General features: G+C 39.5%; 1 protein-coding gene across 1 annotated transcript in view; it reads right to left on the bottom strand.

Moving 5' to 3' along the window:
• Positions 1-5,152: 5,152 nt before the first annotated feature.
• Positions 5,153-18,623, bottom strand: part of LOC114049518 (piggyBac transposable element-derived protein 5-like) — a 168,142-nt gene continuing 154,671 nt past the window's right edge. Inside the window, exons 6-7 of the mRNA XM_027870754.1 lie at positions 9,914-10,019; positions 5,153-7,268 (exon numbers count right to left, since the gene is read on the bottom strand). Coding sequence (XP_027726555.1) covers positions 7,073-7,268; positions 9,914-10,019 — 302 coding nt within the window. The 3' untranslated portion in view covers positions 5,153-7,072. The remainder of the gene's footprint in view (positions 7,269-9,913; positions 10,020-18,623) is intronic.

Below are 18,623 nucleotides of genomic sequence, written 5' to 3'. Positions count from 1 at the left end.
ACAGAAATATACGTTCACTTAGGGTGTTTGCCTTTGTTGTGAAGATGACCAGCACAGAGTCTAATGGAAGAGAGCTTCCTTATAAATGGTAACATCATCCAAATACTCTTGTTTTCAGATGGCATCGTGCTGATTGCATCAAGTTCCTGAATGCTACAGTGCTTCTTAAGTAAGATCCATAATTTTTCAAAAGAGTTCAGACTACTTATACTGGAAAAGCCAAATGAATGAATAATGCACATAGTCCAGGCCATGATTTACAGTTGCATGGACAACCCATAGAACTAGTCAATCAGTACACTTCTAGGACAGACACTGCACATAGACAATGACTTGGGCCTAGGACTGAACTGGGGGATAGAAAGCTGGATTGTCTCTAGGAAACTTTGCAGTGCTTATAATAACTCCAGATTTCTTCCTGAAGAAAAAAAAGGAGGGGATACCTTTTTAAAAAACATTCTTCTTGTAATAGTTTGTGTCTGTGTCATGGAATGCCACAATCATCAAAGAATTAAAATTGAAGGTCATTCAAAGGATATATGATGGGCATCAGCAGGTTTTAAGACATTATCAATGAAGAACTGTACAGGAAAAGTGGGATAAAGGATGTCTTGAGAAATATCCAATCAGAAAAGAAGGTGGGCAGGCCAAGTAGTGAGAGAGGGCAAACAGTTGGATCACCCATGGGCTCCACTGTTATCTGTGCAAAGTCAAGAGATTGAGAGGAAGGTCTCTAAAATGTTGGGTGGGTTTCCTATGGGGTATGTACAGGAGAATATGAGAAAAATTTTCTAATTTCTCTCTACATTATGGGGGTGAGTACCTATATTGAACAACTTATTGACCCGCTGAAATAATGAAGCAACCAAATCCCCATACATGTACATAAAGGGTCAAGGCTGCATGCAACATGAAAAAATGTGTTAAAAAATTCACACGGTGATACTTTACATACCTGACACCTCATAGGAATCACTTTTTTTATTGTACCACCATACATGTATATCATACAGTTACTAAAGGGATAGCTATGTTTTGTTCCTATAGGGCACCATTAAAATAACCGAAGTATGGTTTCAAATATGGCACTGAGCCAAACATGTACCACCTGAACATATTGGCAGGTCCTGATAAATGGAGAGATTAGCACACATGAAGACTTAAATGCAAAGAGAATGGACTTGAGAAGCTGTGTGTGGATGTTAAGATAGATATATACAGATAGGGTGGTATCCCTTGGGGGTGTCACGGTGCCCAGATAACCTGTTGAGAGACCTACTAGAGTGCTTTTGTTTTATAGCAATGTTTTATAATAATAACCCTAAATCCAATAGTTTTTGTATATGATACCTTGCTTTGTTCCATAAATTGGGAAGAGGTATAGGATTCTTGGCAGCTAGATGGCACAGTGGATAGAGTCCCAGGCCTGGAGTCAGAAGACTCATCTTCCTGAGTTCAAATCCAGCCTCAGATGCTTACTAGCAAGGTGATGCTAGGCAATCACATAACGCTTTTTGCCTCAGTTTTCTCATCCATAAAATGGACTGGAGAAGGAAATGGCAAACTTCTCCAGTATCTTTTTTGCCAAGAAAATCCCAAATAGGGTCACAAAGAGCTGGACACAACTGAAAAATGACTGAACAAGAACAACATAGGATTCTTGGAAGTAGAAAAGGTCTGCAATGGAGGGGAGAGAAGGGGAAGATATGGAGAGAGGGAAAGGAGGAAGAGGCAGGAGGACAGGTGGAGAGAAAGAATCTGAACCCTCTAAATCCAAAAATAATAACAAAAAGAGGCAAGAATGAAGAGTCCTAGAGTCTACTAATGCTTGGTAAAGATAGAAGGTATGGTAGAGAATAGTAGCCAAGGCTACGCTGAAAAAAAAAGGCCAGAATTATGTAAGGGTTATTATATAGAGTTTCCTATTCCAAAGCAGGCTACAGAGACCAGTGATTTATCCATCTAGACAGATAGATATACAGAAACAGGTATATATCAATAGCTATGTATGTATATACATGCACACAGACACAGACATGCATACTAGAGTAGCTGCTTAGCTATTTTTTGCATGTTCCCCGGGTGATTTCTCTTTCTACTTTGGTAACATGAATACTTAAAGCTATAGCTTTTCATACTCAATACTTTGAAGAGCCCTTATTTGGGGGAAGGGCGTGGGACAGAGCAACTCCACAGGGATAGAAAAAGAGCTGGCAGTTGACCAAGGGTCAATTCTAATCCTTGCAGTTTAGGGTCAAAAAGGGGAAGTTTTGTTTCATCTCTGAACCATAGTCAACAGAAAAAAAAAAACCAAAACACTCCACACCCTTTGCCCTGTTGGGAAATAGGCCCAGTGGCCCTGGATGAAAGTCCTGCAACTATGTCTTACCCTTCCTAAAGTCTCCCTGACCCTATTTGTAAGGAATATTATTCTCTCAGTGGAAAATACTTGACAGCTACATTCCAGTGCTTACTGTAGTATAGAGCTTTCTTCTCACCTCACCCCACCTCTCTCTCTCTCTGTCTCTCTCCTCATCTCTTCATACTCCAACCTCTCCAGTATAAGAACCACCTTGTCACAGACAAAAAAAATGTAATATTTTGTGTCTCATTTTAAAAGTGTATATTGTAAAAGTAAAGTTTAGTTGTTATTTCAAAGCCTACATTTAGCTAAGTGTTAGGTTCTATAGAATTTTTCATGAGCAAAAATAAAATCCTTTATGATTATTTAATAAATGTTTCCCTTAAAAAAATAAAATTCCCAGGGTGCTCATGGCACATACATATTTCTATAAGTGACTAGCTAGCAATAGGGCACTATAGGTAAAAACTAAAAGAAGGACTCATCAGATAAACTCTCAAGTGGGAGTGAATGAGAACTCACACACACACACACACACACACACACACACACACACACACACACACACACCCCAATACAGTAAGTAAAAGGAAAAAAGTGAGTAGTGCTACTGTTGGTAAGTAATATGCTGGTTTTGAGTATTGGGGCTATAAGAAGTAATTCTAGTTCCCTACTATACCTTACACAAAAATTGGGAAAACTACAGGAGCTTTAAATAGATTGTGGGATATCACAATTGCTTTGAAGTAAGTTTGTGTTTCCCAAATTATTCACCCCCAAGAAAAATATGGAGGTGGGAATGGGGATATTTCTGGTCTTTCCTCCTGTCCCTGTCAGGGTAATAATGGTGAATCATCCATATTCCCAAATCAATGATGTCTGAATATTTCTGGTGTGACTGGATTGGTCAAAATACACACGTTAACAATTACTGCCTCAGGGAAGGAGAAAAGACCAGCATACAGATTCTCCTCTAGCTAAGGGGTACCACAGCCTGACTTTTGGACAGCTGTGAAACAGTCTCACGAGATGAGGCATGTAACTATGGAACCCATCCCACACATGTAGACCTTTTCCACTCTTGACTCACTGCTACTTTTTCCAACTCTTATCAACTTTTCTTTTTGATTTTTGCACATTGCAAAGCTAGATCTATTTTGGTAGCCTGGCCTTGTACCCAGTTTGGAGTCACTGCTGAGCTGCTCAAAACTACCCAGTCACCAACACTTTCCTCTAAAATAGAAACTTTGAAATATTACTGTAACATTTCACTGACCAGAGTAAAGAATTTTAGTTGGTTATGGGGACCACACACAAATCTAATAAGGAGTAGAACAACAAAGGAGGCAGAAAATATAATTAGGAATTTATTCATTTAAAGTAAATTATTATTAAAGTAAATCTATTATTAAGAATTATTAAAGCATGATTCAGTGTAATTCTTGTCTATTGTGATTTAGTGTTTCTACTAAATGTAGAAATTTCCTGTGGAGGAACTTTATTTACATTTCTTTTTGTTGGCTTTTCTTGGGGGGGGGGGACCATGTGGTCTGGGAAGTTCATGAGTCAATCTTTTTTAGACCAAGTGACAAAACCATCCCAAAGGAAGTCAGGACAACATGGTGGCAGCACCCAACCACAGCATGGGAACTCACTGTCATGAAATGTAATAGAGTATGTCTGTCTCTTACCTCTTTGCCAACCAGACATCCTTGCTCCCTCTTGTAAGAATCAGTCACTAGGTTGTTCCCCTGTCACAAATAATCATCCACTACTGTGTCAGACTCTGCCACAAGCAAATTCAAGTGACATCCTGACTGCTGTCAGCCCTAGGGAAGAGTGGAGCCAGATAGGTTTTTAGCTAGAGAAATCCCAAAAGCCACCCCAAAATACCTATAAGGCAAGGGTATGTGTGTGGGTGGCACACAATTCCTTGAAGAGGAGTCTTTGCTAGGATACCTAATGGGGAATCCTCCTGATGTCCAGTCCCCTGAGGAAACTGGCTGGATTATTTGCAACCTCTGCTAGAGGGAGTGTGGTATAGTCCATACTTCCTGACTTTTTTTTTTTAAACTATCAGTTCATCAGTAATCAGTTGTCTACCATTTCAGTTACAGGGCACTAATATCATCTAATTACTCTCTAATTATCTAGTAATTTAATAACATACACAACTTCACAGTAATAGGGAATGACACAAGGTACAAAGTAAAAGTAATTAGAAAATCATCAGTTTAGAATGCAGACACAGACACCTGAATCCACCTAGACTGGGGGTGGGTGAGGGGTTTGTTTGATGAATTTGCTCTTGGTCAAAACTTGAAAATTTAAAAAAAAAGACCTTCTGAGAAACTCACCAGTCTTTGGACAATTAATTGAAGCCAGGCAGACTAGATAACACACCTGTAAATCACCTCTTTAATTGGCTTTGGGAAATACATTAATAATCTGTATTTTAGTTCTTCGATTTCTTACCCTATCTTTTCCCACCCCCAACTTTCAAATCATAGCCAAAATAAAAGTAAAAATATCCTTAGAAATTGCTTCTCTAATGGCTAGGACAAAAAAAGAGACACCAACCACTTTTCCTTAGTGTCTCCCTTAGTAAGTGTTGAAACTGTGTTCAATTCAGAAATAGTAGGCCGAATAAAAAAGGACCACAAATTAAAAATCCATCATTCCCATGCAGTAAACCTGCTTCTAATTAAATCTAGCACAAAATGCTACTTCATTGGTTTCACAAGAATAGGAAAGAGGCTTTTAAAAAACAATTTTAATTTGGGTCTAAAATCCGAAGCATCCAATCAAAACTAGAAGACACTAGTAATCCTTTATTGAGAATACAGAAACGACTAAATGTTCACGAGCACACTTTAGGGACTCTTCTATTTTGTTCAACGTGAAATCAGGAGGAAAAAACAATAATCCTAAAGCCTGAGTTAAACAGATTGTATATTTTTGAAAATGAGGGATGGAAGAAGAGGGAAAAAAAATAAAATGAAGGGTTTACATAAAAGCCAGATGAAGGAAGAACATTTAAATTCAGCACTTATTTGCTCTTAGCCTGGGGATGATGGTGAACAGAACAGCCCACTTTTCTTGTTCTGAGGCTTTCTGGGGGTTGGCATAGGGAATGGGTATTGAAACACACACCTGAGTGGAAGTATGCCAGCTATGCTGGAAAATGCATTGCATCTCTCGTTCTAATGTTGCCCCTATGCTGGCTTCGTGTTGTAGGTCTGCCTTATTACATGGCCCCATTTCAGTAATTAAATCTTTCTGGTTGGGGTCCAAGAAAGAGCCACCTCTTATCAAATTCTGCACTTTTCCAAAAATGTTGTCTTGAGATTTCTGCACTCCCTTTTCTTAGGGTCTTGCTGAAGACAACTGTATTAGGCAAAGGGGCCATTTAAAATAAGGCAAGCGAGATTGGTGGGACTCCCAATTTGGGGAAGAGATTCAGCTCAGTCATCTTAACCTTAAAGAGATTTGTCTGCTTCGATAACGTGACATGTGTATTTATGCGTGTATATATAGATCTATATTTAAACTTGTGATTTTTTTTTTTGTAAATGACAATAGTGGTGACCAGGCTTAAATTCTAAAAGGCATTCCTATGGTACTTGGCAAGTACAATGTGTTTCTTCTCAAAGTGAACTGTTCTTTCCTGTGCTGGGTACAGTCACAAAGTTGTTTAATATGTGCCCAAGATGCAGAGCAGGGGGAGGGGGTAAGGAAGGAGGAAAAGAAACGGAGGAAAACATCACCCATGATGCTAGATCTTAAGCAACACATAGAAAAAGCCAAAGATACATTTAAAAATAAGGAAAGAAAAAATACAGTGGTTACATCACACTTCCAATTAAATTGGTGTGTTCTCCCTCGTCCCCTTCACATGAGGCAAAGACACCAAAGTCACCAGTAATACCTCATTTATTAATTAGACTATGCAAACCATTTTCAACCGCTGCTCATTCCATCACTTTTATCTCAATGGCAACCAATTTAATTTTTCTTTTTCTTCTTTTTCCCCATTAGACATTTCCTAAACTGCCAGGTTAAGAACTGCCTGGACAAATTCGAAAAAACCAAACGGTCTTCCATTCAGATCTAAATGGTTTCAAGAATGAACGTGTCTTTTCTGCTGGTTTCATCCTCATCAGTTGACAAGCCATGATGTCAAAAGACGTCACAGTCTTCCCTAAATTTCCTCCCCATTTTCTAACGTAATGTGATGACATGCCCCACAACTAGCAGCACTTAGTATTAGCAGGGGGGCCCCATGTCTGTCAAGTCTCCTCTATTTGGAGCCTGAGTCCACTCATTAGCTTCCAGTGGGTGTCATAAGGAGCCTTACACCCTATTGAACAGATACAATTGACTGTATAAATGGCTAGCAACCTAAAAAACCCAGGTCTGGTGCACGAAGGACTGGCAGAGCACTCACAATGCAGCTGGGGGGTGACTTCTTGGTGGGGTGGGATGGGACACTTCTTCAGTGGAAGCCCCTGATAACCAGCTCCTCCTCCTGACCAAGTCTCTATTTCTACCCCTATAAAGGCCTCGCAGTGTCACTCTCCAAGCAGGGCGGTGGGCGTCACCAGGTCCCTGATTGGACATCCAGAGCGGCAGATTTTCTTCTTCCAATTCGAATTCCCTCTCCCTTGATGTGGGTCCCTTACCCAGGCCTCGAGGCACGAGAACGATGCGTCAATGGGACGGTGAGGCGTCCTCCAAGCCCAACAACTCCTTTATGAGTCTTTCCCCAAACTGTGCCCGACTGTATCTCTTCACGTGGTAGGCCTCGGACATCTTATACACGATGTAGGCATTATTGATCGCGATGCTGATGGCAAACCAGAACACCTGTTGCCAGGTCTTGTTTGGTTTATGAGAAATGAAATACCTGAAAAGGCAGACAAGACAAGGTGAGCCATAAATCGATGGGTCTGGTCACATAGTTGGGTAAGGGGTATTTAAAGAGAGTCTAAGTTTTTCAAGGATAGAAACCTTGTTTTATAATAATAACCAGCATTTAGAGAGTGCTAGATATTCTACAAAATGATTTACAAGCATTGTATCCTTCAATCTTTCTTAAATATATTTCCCATAAGAATATAAGTTTTTAGAACAAAGTAAAAAGTGAATACCAGAGAACAAAAGAAATTTAGAAGGAACAAAGAAAAGATGGAGAGCTCTCAACACAATACGTAGCATTTATTATACAGGCTTTCTTGAAATGGAAATTTATTGCTACATATTTTGAATCTTCTCTTATGTTCTGTTGTGCACATGACATGCTTTTTTCTTTTCTTATTTTGTATTTGTTTCAATATTTAAGTTTATAAAATGTTTCTTTATATTATTTATTATATTATATATTATTCATATTATATATAATATAAACATTTATGTTTCTTATTGTGTACTTAAATTTCAGTAATAAAAAAGAGAAAATAAATAAAAACCAGAAAAAAGAACATAAGCTTTTATTTTATTTTATTTTATTTTTTTGGTTAGGCAATGGGGTTAAGTGACTTGCCCAAGGTCACACAGCTAGTAAGTGTTATGTGTCTGAGGCTGGATTTGAACTCAGGTCCTCCTGAATCCAGGGCCAGTGCTCTATCCACCGCGTCACCTACCTGCCCCCAAGAATATAAGCTTTTAGAGGGTGAAGACTATTTCATTTTTGTTTCTGGACCCCCACGCCTGAGTACAGTGTCTGGCATTTAATATATAGTTATTGGTTGATTGTATTCTCTCAAACACCTTATATAATTCTGGGTAAACAGCAGGTGTTCAATAAATGCTCATTGAATGAATCATTAAACAAGAAAACAACCTTCTCTGACTAAGCTGTAATTTCCAATTTATTACCGTATATTCTAATGAATATGTATTCTCATCTATGGTTAAAGTCAGATTATCTCCACCAAGTATGTCTGGGAAATCCCCATATTCTCATGCCCCTAGGTAGACCTTCCAGGGGCCTCAGGATACTTGCTGACCCCAGGTCACCCTGAAAAAAGTACAGAAAATTCAAGTTTCCCCAACCCTAGATAGTTGAGTAAATGATCACTTGCTCTTTGGGGGTAGTCCAACCTTGAGCAGAGCTTAGAAACATACCCATTATAATTCACTATCATGTTACTATTCAAGAAATAATATTTATTTAGCTCCTTTAATAAGGGTAGACAGGTGGTGCAGCGGATAAAGTGCTGGGCCTGGAGTCAGGGACACCTGAGTTCAAATCCAGCCTCAGACACTTACTAGCTGTGTGACCCTGGGCAAGCCACTTAACCCTGTTTGCCTCAGTTTCCTCATCTGTAAAATAAGTTGAAGAAGGAAATGGCAAATCACTCCAGTATCTTTGCCAAGAAAACCCCAAGAGCTGGACATGACTGAAACAACTAAACAAAAAACAATAAAAAGTTTTCATATCAAAGTGTGCTGAGTGCTAGGGATAGCACGTGTCTGTGTGTGTGTGTGTATGTGTGTATGTGTGTGCATGTGTAGGGAACTGTCAGAAAAATGATTTCCACTAACTTACAGTTTGGTTCAAAAGATATGTGGAATGACAATGAACAGCAGTGTGGAGATTAAGTACAAAAATGAATAACCTAGAACAGTGGTTCTCTAAGTGTGTTCCAGAGACCTCCTGGGGCTTCCTAAAACCCTTTCCCAGGGGTCCACAAGGTTAAAACTATCACTAACAAAAACATCACTACACATTTAATTTTTTTTAAAAACAGGAATAATCAGTAGATACAGCCCCAGTAGATACAGTAGATAAAGCTCTTTGAGGGATACTCTATAGTTTTTAAGAGGATAAAGGAGTTCTGAGACTAAAAAAATTGAAACTACTGGTGTAGACAACGAATACAACATGTACTCAAGTGAAAGAGGTAATAGGATATGAGCTGAAGAAGTTAGGAAGACTTCATGGAGAAGGTGGGATACTTACTGGGTCTTGACAGATGGATTTAGCTAGGTAGAAAAGTGAGGCAATGGAGTTGGGTGTTACAGACCTTTGCCCAGCTTGGGGAGCTGGGATGTGTGTGCAAACAAAGAACAGAATGACAAAGACTTGGACTTGAGTATAAGCATGATGTGAATAGGGTAGAATGAAGCCACATACCTGGCTGGTATGTGTCTTTTACTTGGCAGTAAAGAGAGACAAGATTTGGCAGGCAGAATAGGATGAGCTTAGAAGAAGCCATGAATGACAAAAAGTTTGGAGGCAATAGGGGCACACTTCTCTGAATTTCCCAGGTTTCCCATTTTATAAACAGAGAGGCATAATGACTATTTTAGGGATCATACATTTAAATCTGGAAGAGATCTTACAGGTCATCTGGTCCAAACCCCCAAATTTTACAGATGAGGAAATGATCTCCAAGATGTTAAATGACTTTTCTAACTCAAGTCACATGAGGTGCCAAGTGTCACAGCACGGTATCTATCAATCTACTGAATAAGTAGTGGTGAGAAAATGAGTTAGCATCCCCATATCATGGTGGTTAAGGATACCCTTTTTTTTTTTTTGCTTACTTGCTATATTTGTCGTCATATTTGCAGATATAGCTAAGGTGAGCAGCGAAAGCTTCCACAGCCAAAGGGCAGGGGATTTCTCCACTTTTCCTCTTGATGATCACTCCTGCATGGAAAAGAGAATCATTCCTTTTCTTAATTTTTTTGTATTTCAAAGCGGGGGAGGAGGAATATTTTCTATAGAAGAGCCTAACTCTGGTCAGCTTACCATAAACAAGCCTTAAAAACAACAGCTCTAAGAAAGAAAATCAAAAGATTAAAAGAAAAACCCATCACTAAAGAATTCTGTCGAAATGAGAAAAATGAAAGGCAGATGAATATACAGGCTAGGAGAGAAAATATGGACTTTACATTAGATACATGGTAATATAGTGATATAAAAATACAGGTTGGAGAGGTATAAATTGTGCTCTGTGTGTGTGTGTACGTGTGTGTGTGTGAGACACATAGAGGAATCCTTCCCTCATCTTTTCAATTCCATTCCTTCCCTTCCGTCCACCACTTTGGCCCCATTCCAACAATAACAAGGCCTCCTCCTCTCATCCTTTTCCCATCCATCACATGTAGAGACTCAAAATAGCCATCACACGTGGAATTCAGGGGATGCTGTTGTTGTCTGTTGTTTCATTCTTGAAGAGGATCAATGACATTAATGATGTCTTGACTTGTGTGTGAGATGGATTTAAGTGAGGCAGAGCTGTGCAACATTGTTAGCCTCACTCTCTCCTCCAGAGTCATCAGAGCCCAGAGGCAAGACAAAAGTCAGGACTGGCGATGGCCCAGGATGCAGCGAGTGACTCGGCCTTTCTAAATTAAGTTCTTTTCCAGATCTCAGTTTGTCTGAGGCCACACCCATTCAATGACTAAGGGCAAGGCGATGGAAAGGCAACAAAGGTGGCACCTGCTTCGAGGTGCAAGTATAGTGTTAATATCACTTGAAAAAGTGAATTGGAATTACCGATGTCTTCCTCCATTTGCCTCCTCCTCCAACCTCACATGCTTCAATTTAATTTAACAAACAATTTATTCAGCATGTACTATGAATGAGGCATTGTTCAAGGCTCAGGGAATACAAACACATACAACAGTATCTGTCGTCAAAGCACATACGCTCTACTGTGGGGACGAGGATGGGATAGAGAGAGTGGAAAAGAGATACACAACACATACACAGCTAAATAGAACACAAGATAATTTAAGGAGGGAGAGGTACTGATAACTGGGGCGGGGGAGGTGATTTATTGGGGTTTACTAATAACTGGGAATTACAAAGAAAGTTTCACAGAGATCCTGAGTTAAGCCTTGAAGATGAGGATTCTGAAAAGTAGAGATGAAGAGGAGATTGCCTTCAAAGTATGAGAGAATTCCTGTGAGTATACAGTTACGGGAGATGCATTGTCAAGCTTGGGGAATTTTTTAGTAGTGGTTAGAATTTAGAATGCATGAAGGGTAGTAATGTAGAATGAGGCTGGAAAGGTAGGTTGAATCCAGATCATGAAGTGCCTTGAGTTCTGGCTAAAGAATTTGCATTTTATCCTAGGGTCATTTTCAATCTATGGACCTGTGATGCCCTGGGGATGAGGGTCAAGGAGTAATTACAAGAAGTTTAAGAATCTATATTGCCAAAAAACAACAACAACAACAAAAAAAACCCAATGACTTTAGTTCATGTAAATGTTTTGTGCATATACTTATCACCTTTTTTCAAATGTATGTAGATGCTGTTGGGATAGGTAAAAGTTCATCTAAAAGCTTCAAAAACTGGATACTAGCTTTTTGCTATGATGTTTTTTCTCAATAGAAATGAATTGCTAATGACAACTTTATTACATATTTAAAAGGAAAAACAAGTTGTACATAATAGATTTGCAGTTTCACATGCAATCATCTTTTTTATTATACTATGATATGGAAATGCTTGTTTTAGTCCATAAATCTAAAAATAAGTAAATAAATAAATAAATGGGAAAAAGTATTTGCGTGTACATTGACGATTATTAAACATAATAAAAATAAAAATGTCTTAAAAAAGAAATAAACTGTTAGTATCATGTAAAGGCCTGTGAAATTTCTGGACATTAAAAAGGGTTTCTCTCACTTGAAAACGTTGGATAACGTTGTCTTAGAAATAAGGCACTGAAGTTAATTTAACCAGGGGTGAAATCGTCAGATCCATGCCTTAGGGGGATTATTGTGACAAAAATGGGTTAGAGAGGGGATAGACTAGAGCAAGGGCTCTTAACCTGGAGACTGTGGACTTATTTTAAAAAATATTTTACTAACTGTACTAAATAAATTGGTTTCTTTTGCAATCCTGTGCATTGTATTTTGTGAATTTAAAAACATTATTCTGAGAAAGAGAGCCAAAGGCTTTGCCAGACTCCCAAGGGAGTCTAAGAATCCCCAGACTAGAGTCAGAGATGCCAATTAAGAGGTACAAGTGAGAGATGATGAGGGCCTGGAATTGGGTAGAGGCTGTGTGACTGGAGAAGCAGACAGATTCAAGAGATGTAGGTATAATCAATACAGATTTAGCAACTTATTAGATATGGGGGGAAGGTACCCCAAGCCTGGATTGAGGAAGACCCGAGTTCAAATCCATTGTCTGACACTAGCTGTGTGACTGGTCACAATTTCCTGTTCTGTAAAATAAGTTAGAGAAGGAAATGGCAAACCACATCCATATCTTTGCCAAGAAAACCCTAAATGGGGTCACAAAGAGTTGAACATGACTGAAATAACTCAACAACAACAACAAAAAGGTAAGAGAGGGAGGCAAGTTGAGGATAATTAAGATTACCTGGAAGAATGTGAAGATGACACAGAAAGAAGGAATGTTGGAAGAGGGGAGGACTGACAAAAGTAGGGGTTAGGAAGATGCTGAATTCAACTTTGGACATGTTGATTTTGAGGGGCTGATAGGACACCCAGGTAGAGATGTCCAGAAAGCAGTTGGCAAGAAGTATTGGAGTGTTGGGATCTGAGATTAAATAGAGACACTTGGAAGTCAGCTGTGTGGACCTTGATAAATAAACCTGTGAGAGCTGATGAGATTGCTAAGAGAATGTAAGAGAGATGAGGGCCTAGGATGGAACCTTGGGGGATATTGACACTCAGCTGGTGGTAGATGAATGATGACCCAGCAAAGGACACTGGGTAGAAGCGACTGGACCCACAGGATCGGAAGTGATCTCTTCCTCATAGGAGGAAACCTAGGAGAATGCAATGCCATGGAAGTAAGAGGAGAATGTATACGGTAGCTATCAAAAATGGCAGAGAGGTCAAGGGAGAGAAGGACTAAGAAAAGTCCATTGAATTTAGCAGCTAAAAGATAGTGATAGCAAAGGAAAGAATAATTTCAGGATAGCAGTAAGATCAGAAGCCAGACTGCAAGAGGATTGAGATATAGGTGTGAGGCAAAGCAGTGAAAGCAACGACTGCAGACAGCTGTTTCTAGGAGTTTAGCAATGAAAGGCAGGAGAGGTATGGGATGATAGCTTGAGGAGATGGCAGAGCCAGGGGAAAGTGTGTTTCCATGCAGCAAAGCAGAGTTATTTGTGCTTTTTATCTCATTTCTCTTCCCAATTGGGCTTCTGATTTTTTTTCATGCCTTCACAGGAAGATTTTGGATATTCCCACGTAATCAGATAAGATAGAATAAACTTCCTTGTACTTTTCTCTCCTCAACCCCAACCAAACCCTTTTCCCCACAACAAATTGTATAAATCCATCACAACACAAATTAACACAAATATATTCCATTCCATGGATATGAATACTTATCTGGTCATTGAAAGATTAATAATAATAGTTCAAATTTGTATATCATTTTAAGCTTTTTTTAAAGTATGTTTTTCACAACAATTCTATGAGGAAAGCAGTTCAAGGATTTAGGCTGTGTGTGTGTGTGTGTGTCTCATTTATGCCTGTGATTTCATTAATGTAAGAAACTCTCAGTGAGGCAACTTTCTCCATCAATGTAGATAGGAATTTTTTGCAACTTATAAAACTAAGAACAGAGGTTCTTAATCTGGGCTTTGCAGACCTCCAAGAGGTCCATAGATTGCAGAAGGTTCATCAACTTGGATGAGAAAAAGAATCCTTATTTTCGCTAACCTTTGATCTCCTTGGGAATCCTATGTATTTTATTTTACACATTTAAAAGATGTTATTCTGAGAAAGGATTCATAGGCTTCACCAGACTGCCAACGGGGTCTATGACATAAAAGAGGTTAAGAACTTCTGTTTCTTCTGCAAGGATTATTATTCCAATTTTATAGATGGGAAACAGGCTGAGAGAGGTTGTGCTATGCCAAAAGTTAGTAAGCATCACAGGCCAAAGCTTAAACCCAGGTCTTTAGACTCTGAAATTAGTGTTCTTTCCACCATGCCGCTTACACACAAAAAAATAACAACATCGTACAAATAGGATGTAAAAGCCAGAGAGAGAGAGAGAAAGAGAGAGAGAGAGAGAGAGAGAGAGAGAGAGGGAGAGAGAGAGAGAGAGAGAGAGAGATTGATTCATCAACTTCAATCACTTTGCTGTTTTAGTTCCAAAAAGTTCTTTTTCATGGCATATTTCCACTATGGGAAGCTAGGTGGGGCAATGGGGATAGAGTGCTGGGCCTGAAATTAGGAAGAACTGAGTTCAAATTCGGCCTCAGACACTTACTAGCTACGTGACCCTGGGCAAGTCACTTCACCCTGTTGGTCTTGATTCCCTCATCTGTAAAAGGAGCTGGAGAAGGAAATGGCAAACCACTTCAGTGTCTTTGCCAAGAAAATCCTAAATAAGGTAATGAAAAGTCAGACACAACTGAAACAAATGAACAATAAATACTTCTACTATATCAAAGAAGCCCATATCAGTTCCAGAGATCATGCTATCAAATTGTATAAGGAGGCATTGAACTAAAGAATCTTTTATGCCAAAATATGGTTTAGGATTTACATATACCCACTGATTGATCTTTAATTTTTTTGACCTAACTGACCTAAATTTTGATCTAATTAATTGCCCTAAATTTTTTATTTTAATATGACCATTTAAAATTTTTTTTAACATTTTTATTTAAAGTTTTGAGTTCCAAATTCTATCCCTCCCCCCTTCCCCTCTACCCTTCCTGAGACGGTAAGCAATCAGATACAGGCTATACACGTGCAATTATGGAAAACATTTCCATATTAGTAATTTTGTACAAGAAGACTCAAATAATAGAAAAAAGTGAAAAATAGCATGCTTCAGTCTGTATTCAATCAATATCATTTCTTTCTCTGGAGGCAGATAGTATACTTCATCATTAGTCCTTTGGGATTTTCTTAGATCATTGTATTGCTGAGAATAGTTAAATCATTTACAATTCATTGAACAATATTGCTGTTACTGTGTAATGTTCTTCTGGTTCTGTTCACTTCACTTTGCATCAGTTCATGTAAGTCTTTCCAGGTTTTTCTGAAATCATCCTGCTTGTCATTTCTTATAGCACAATAATATTCCATTATAATCATAAACCACAGCTTGTTTAGCCATTCCCCAATTGATGGGCATCCCTTCAATTTCTAATTATTAGCCACCACAAAAAAGAGATGCTATAAACATTTTTGTACAAATATAACCTTTCAGTTTTGATTGGACATGGGTTTAGGACTATTTTAGGGTTATATTTTGATTATGAAGAAGATTCTATTTTTTAAAAAAATCATATAGTAAGAAGCCAGAAAACCAAAGTATTTTTAAAAATTTTTTGAAGTATTTTCATTTGTCTTAATAGCCATTTGTTAAAAGTCTTTTATAGTGTTATTACCATCTTATTACCAGACTTTACACACACACTACCTTCTATCAGACTGGCCTGCTCCCTGTTCCCCACACTCAGCATCCTCCCTCTCATCCCTGCATTTTCCCAGGCCGTCTCCCAGGCCTGCAATGCTTTCTCCCTCACCTCTGCCTCTTGAGAATCTCTAGCTTTCTTTAAATTGTAAGTCTCCTGCCACTTCCTATGTCAAGTCCTTTGTGATCCTCTCAGTTGCTGCTGCTCTCTCTTCCTCAAATACTTTACATTTACTTATCTCTCAACATGTTGCATTCCTCCAGCAGCCGCAAGCTCCCAGAGGGCAGAGATTTTTAAATTCTAGTCTTTGTATCTTTCCAAAATCTGGGTCAATGAATGCTTGTTGAGTTTATTGAGCTCGTCTCATGATGTTGTGCTTGAAAATTTTGTTGTTATTGTTCAATTGCGTCTGACTCTTCATGACCCCATTTGGGGTTTTTGTGGTAAAGATATTGAAGTGGTTTTGCCATTTCCTTCTCCAGCTCATTTTACAGATGAGGAAACTGAGGCAAAGAGGATTAAATGGCTTGCCATAGCTAGTAATTGTCTGCGGCCACATTTGAACTCAGATCTTCCTAATTCCTGCTCTATCCACTGCATCACCTTTAGCTGCCTTTAAATGTACATAGTTACAAAAAAGAATGAGATTGCAGGTCCACAGAAGAGTTTAGGTATAAATTTTCCTTTCTCAAGTGTCCTCTACCTCCTGGAGGGGACTGACACTTAGCTTTGTAACTGAGGCTTGTACCTCCTAGGGCTAATGAAATGGAAGCTAATTAAGCTTAGTGCCTGTTTTATAGAGGCCAGCTTCATCAAAATTATGTCCTGTACCTTTTAATGGCCCATCAGGCCAGGATCTGCATCCCTACATCCCCTTCGGGTGTGAAGTCCTGTGTGTCTTCTACTCAAACATCCTTTAGGGTTGATGTTGTTCGTCCTTCATTTTTGAAGGGCATCAATGACATCACAGGGTATTGTCTCGACTCATTCGTGAACTGGATTTAAGTGAGGCAGAGTTGTACAAAGTCATCAGCCTCATTGTCTCTTCCACTGAAGTCCAGTGACAAGACACATCAGGAGACTGTTGATGGCCCACGACGGTGGATGACCTTGGCGTCTTTGATGTCTGACCAAGCTCTAAGCACTTCACAGTGCCTACTTCAGCCGCCTTCATGGCCTTTGGAATAATTTGTTTTCATCTACCCATTCCGCTGGGGGAAGTCTTCACATGCTTGGGGTAGACACTTCCCTAACTCACTGATGGGTTTGTGGCCCATCGGTTTCCCTCAGGCTGATTGAGCCTGTCTGCCAAGAAGGTTTTCCTGGGATGGAGCTACTGGGCATGTTACAACTTCCTGGAGCCACAGGTCAGAACTGGGTGCCAGGTGGACACCTAAGGTGGATGAGCATCCCTGAAAAGTGCTCAGGAAGCCCTCACCCCAGAGGTGCTAGTCCTCCCTGAACACCTCACACATCCCCCTTTAGGGTACTTACTCCTAGCACCCTACCCTCCCAATCAAAGACTTTTGGTAATAATGGCTCACACTAGATTCAATAACGTATGTGATGCCTAACAGTCCTTCTGACTTAAATATGCTCTTTTTCTAAAATCCTAAGGTTTCTAAGATTCTAAGATTTGTGCCCTACTCTGGAAGTGATGGCTCCTCAGTTTCCTAGGATGCCTTTTAATTTATAAGAATAGCACCTGGATCTGTGATTTCATTGGTGCTGGGAACTCCTGGGTGAAGAAGTTCTCTCTATCAGGGCGGGTCAACACATTATCTGTAACTCTGTCTCAGAGCATTACCTAGAGCAATAAAAGGTTGAGTGACTTGCCTAGGGTCACACAGTCAGTACATGTCATGGATGGGATTTAAAGCCAGCTTTTCCTGGCTTCGAGGACAGTTCTTTATCATTACTTCATGATGCTTATTTTAATTCACATAAATTCTAAATAAAATTCCATCATTATGGCCAGGTATCCTTACCCAAAAATAATCCAGCCCTATTAGGAAATGCAGGGCAGTTAGGTGGTGCAGTAGATAGAGTAGCAGGCCTGGAGTAAGGAAAATTCAGCTCCCTAAGTGAAGATTTGGCCTGAGACACTTAGGAGTTGTGTAACCTTGGGCAAGTCACTTAACCCTGACTGCCTCACTTTCCCCATCTGTCAAATAAGCTGGAGAAGGAAATGGCAAAACCACTCCAGTATCTTTGCCAAGAGAATCCCAAATGGGGCTATGAAGAGTCAGACATGACTGAAAACCAACTGAACAACATTAGGAAATGTATCATCCCCTTCAGAGTCTGAAGATAGAATCTGGAGTCAGGAGATGGCATCTTGGTCAAGGGACAGCAAGGAAGCCAGTGTCACTGGATAGCATGTAAGGTGAAAGAAGTGCAAGAAGACTGGAAAGGTGTGCGGGTGGCAGGTTAAGGATACAGGATTTTACATTTGATCTTGGATGTGAATTTTCTGACGTGTGTGCGTGTGAGTGTGTGTAAATGACCTCCACTATATCTCAGGACCCTATCTGTCTCCCATCTCCCTGCTCTGGTTACTTGGCCTAAATCTTTACACTGGATTCCACACACTTCTGAACGACTCTCTGGCAGTTTCATAGAGAAATGCTTTGCATTCCCATTTGCCTCATAAATCTGTGAAGCTTAAATGTACCAAGGCTTTGATGGGGGAGCACTGGCCTCAAAATGTGAACTAGAAACAAAGCACAAAAGATTTTGCTCTTGAGAGAGGTGTCGTGACCTTAAGGAGCAAAAAATCTCTCATAAAGTCTATGGATGCTCAATAGTATTGGGGTTTCTTTTCCCTCTACCGCCCTGAATCACTTCTCAAGTGGCAGCTGAGCTCTTTAAATGTACAT

Source organism: Vombatus ursinus, unplaced genomic scaffold (assembly GCF_900497805.2).
Source record: "Vombatus ursinus unplaced genomic scaffold, bare-nosed wombat genome assembly UNPS02014798.1, whole genome shotgun sequence".
Classification (NCBI taxonomy): domain Eukaryota; kingdom Metazoa; phylum Chordata; class Mammalia; order Diprotodontia; family Vombatidae; genus Vombatus; species Vombatus ursinus.
This window is presented reverse-complemented; position numbering and strand designations above follow the sequence as displayed.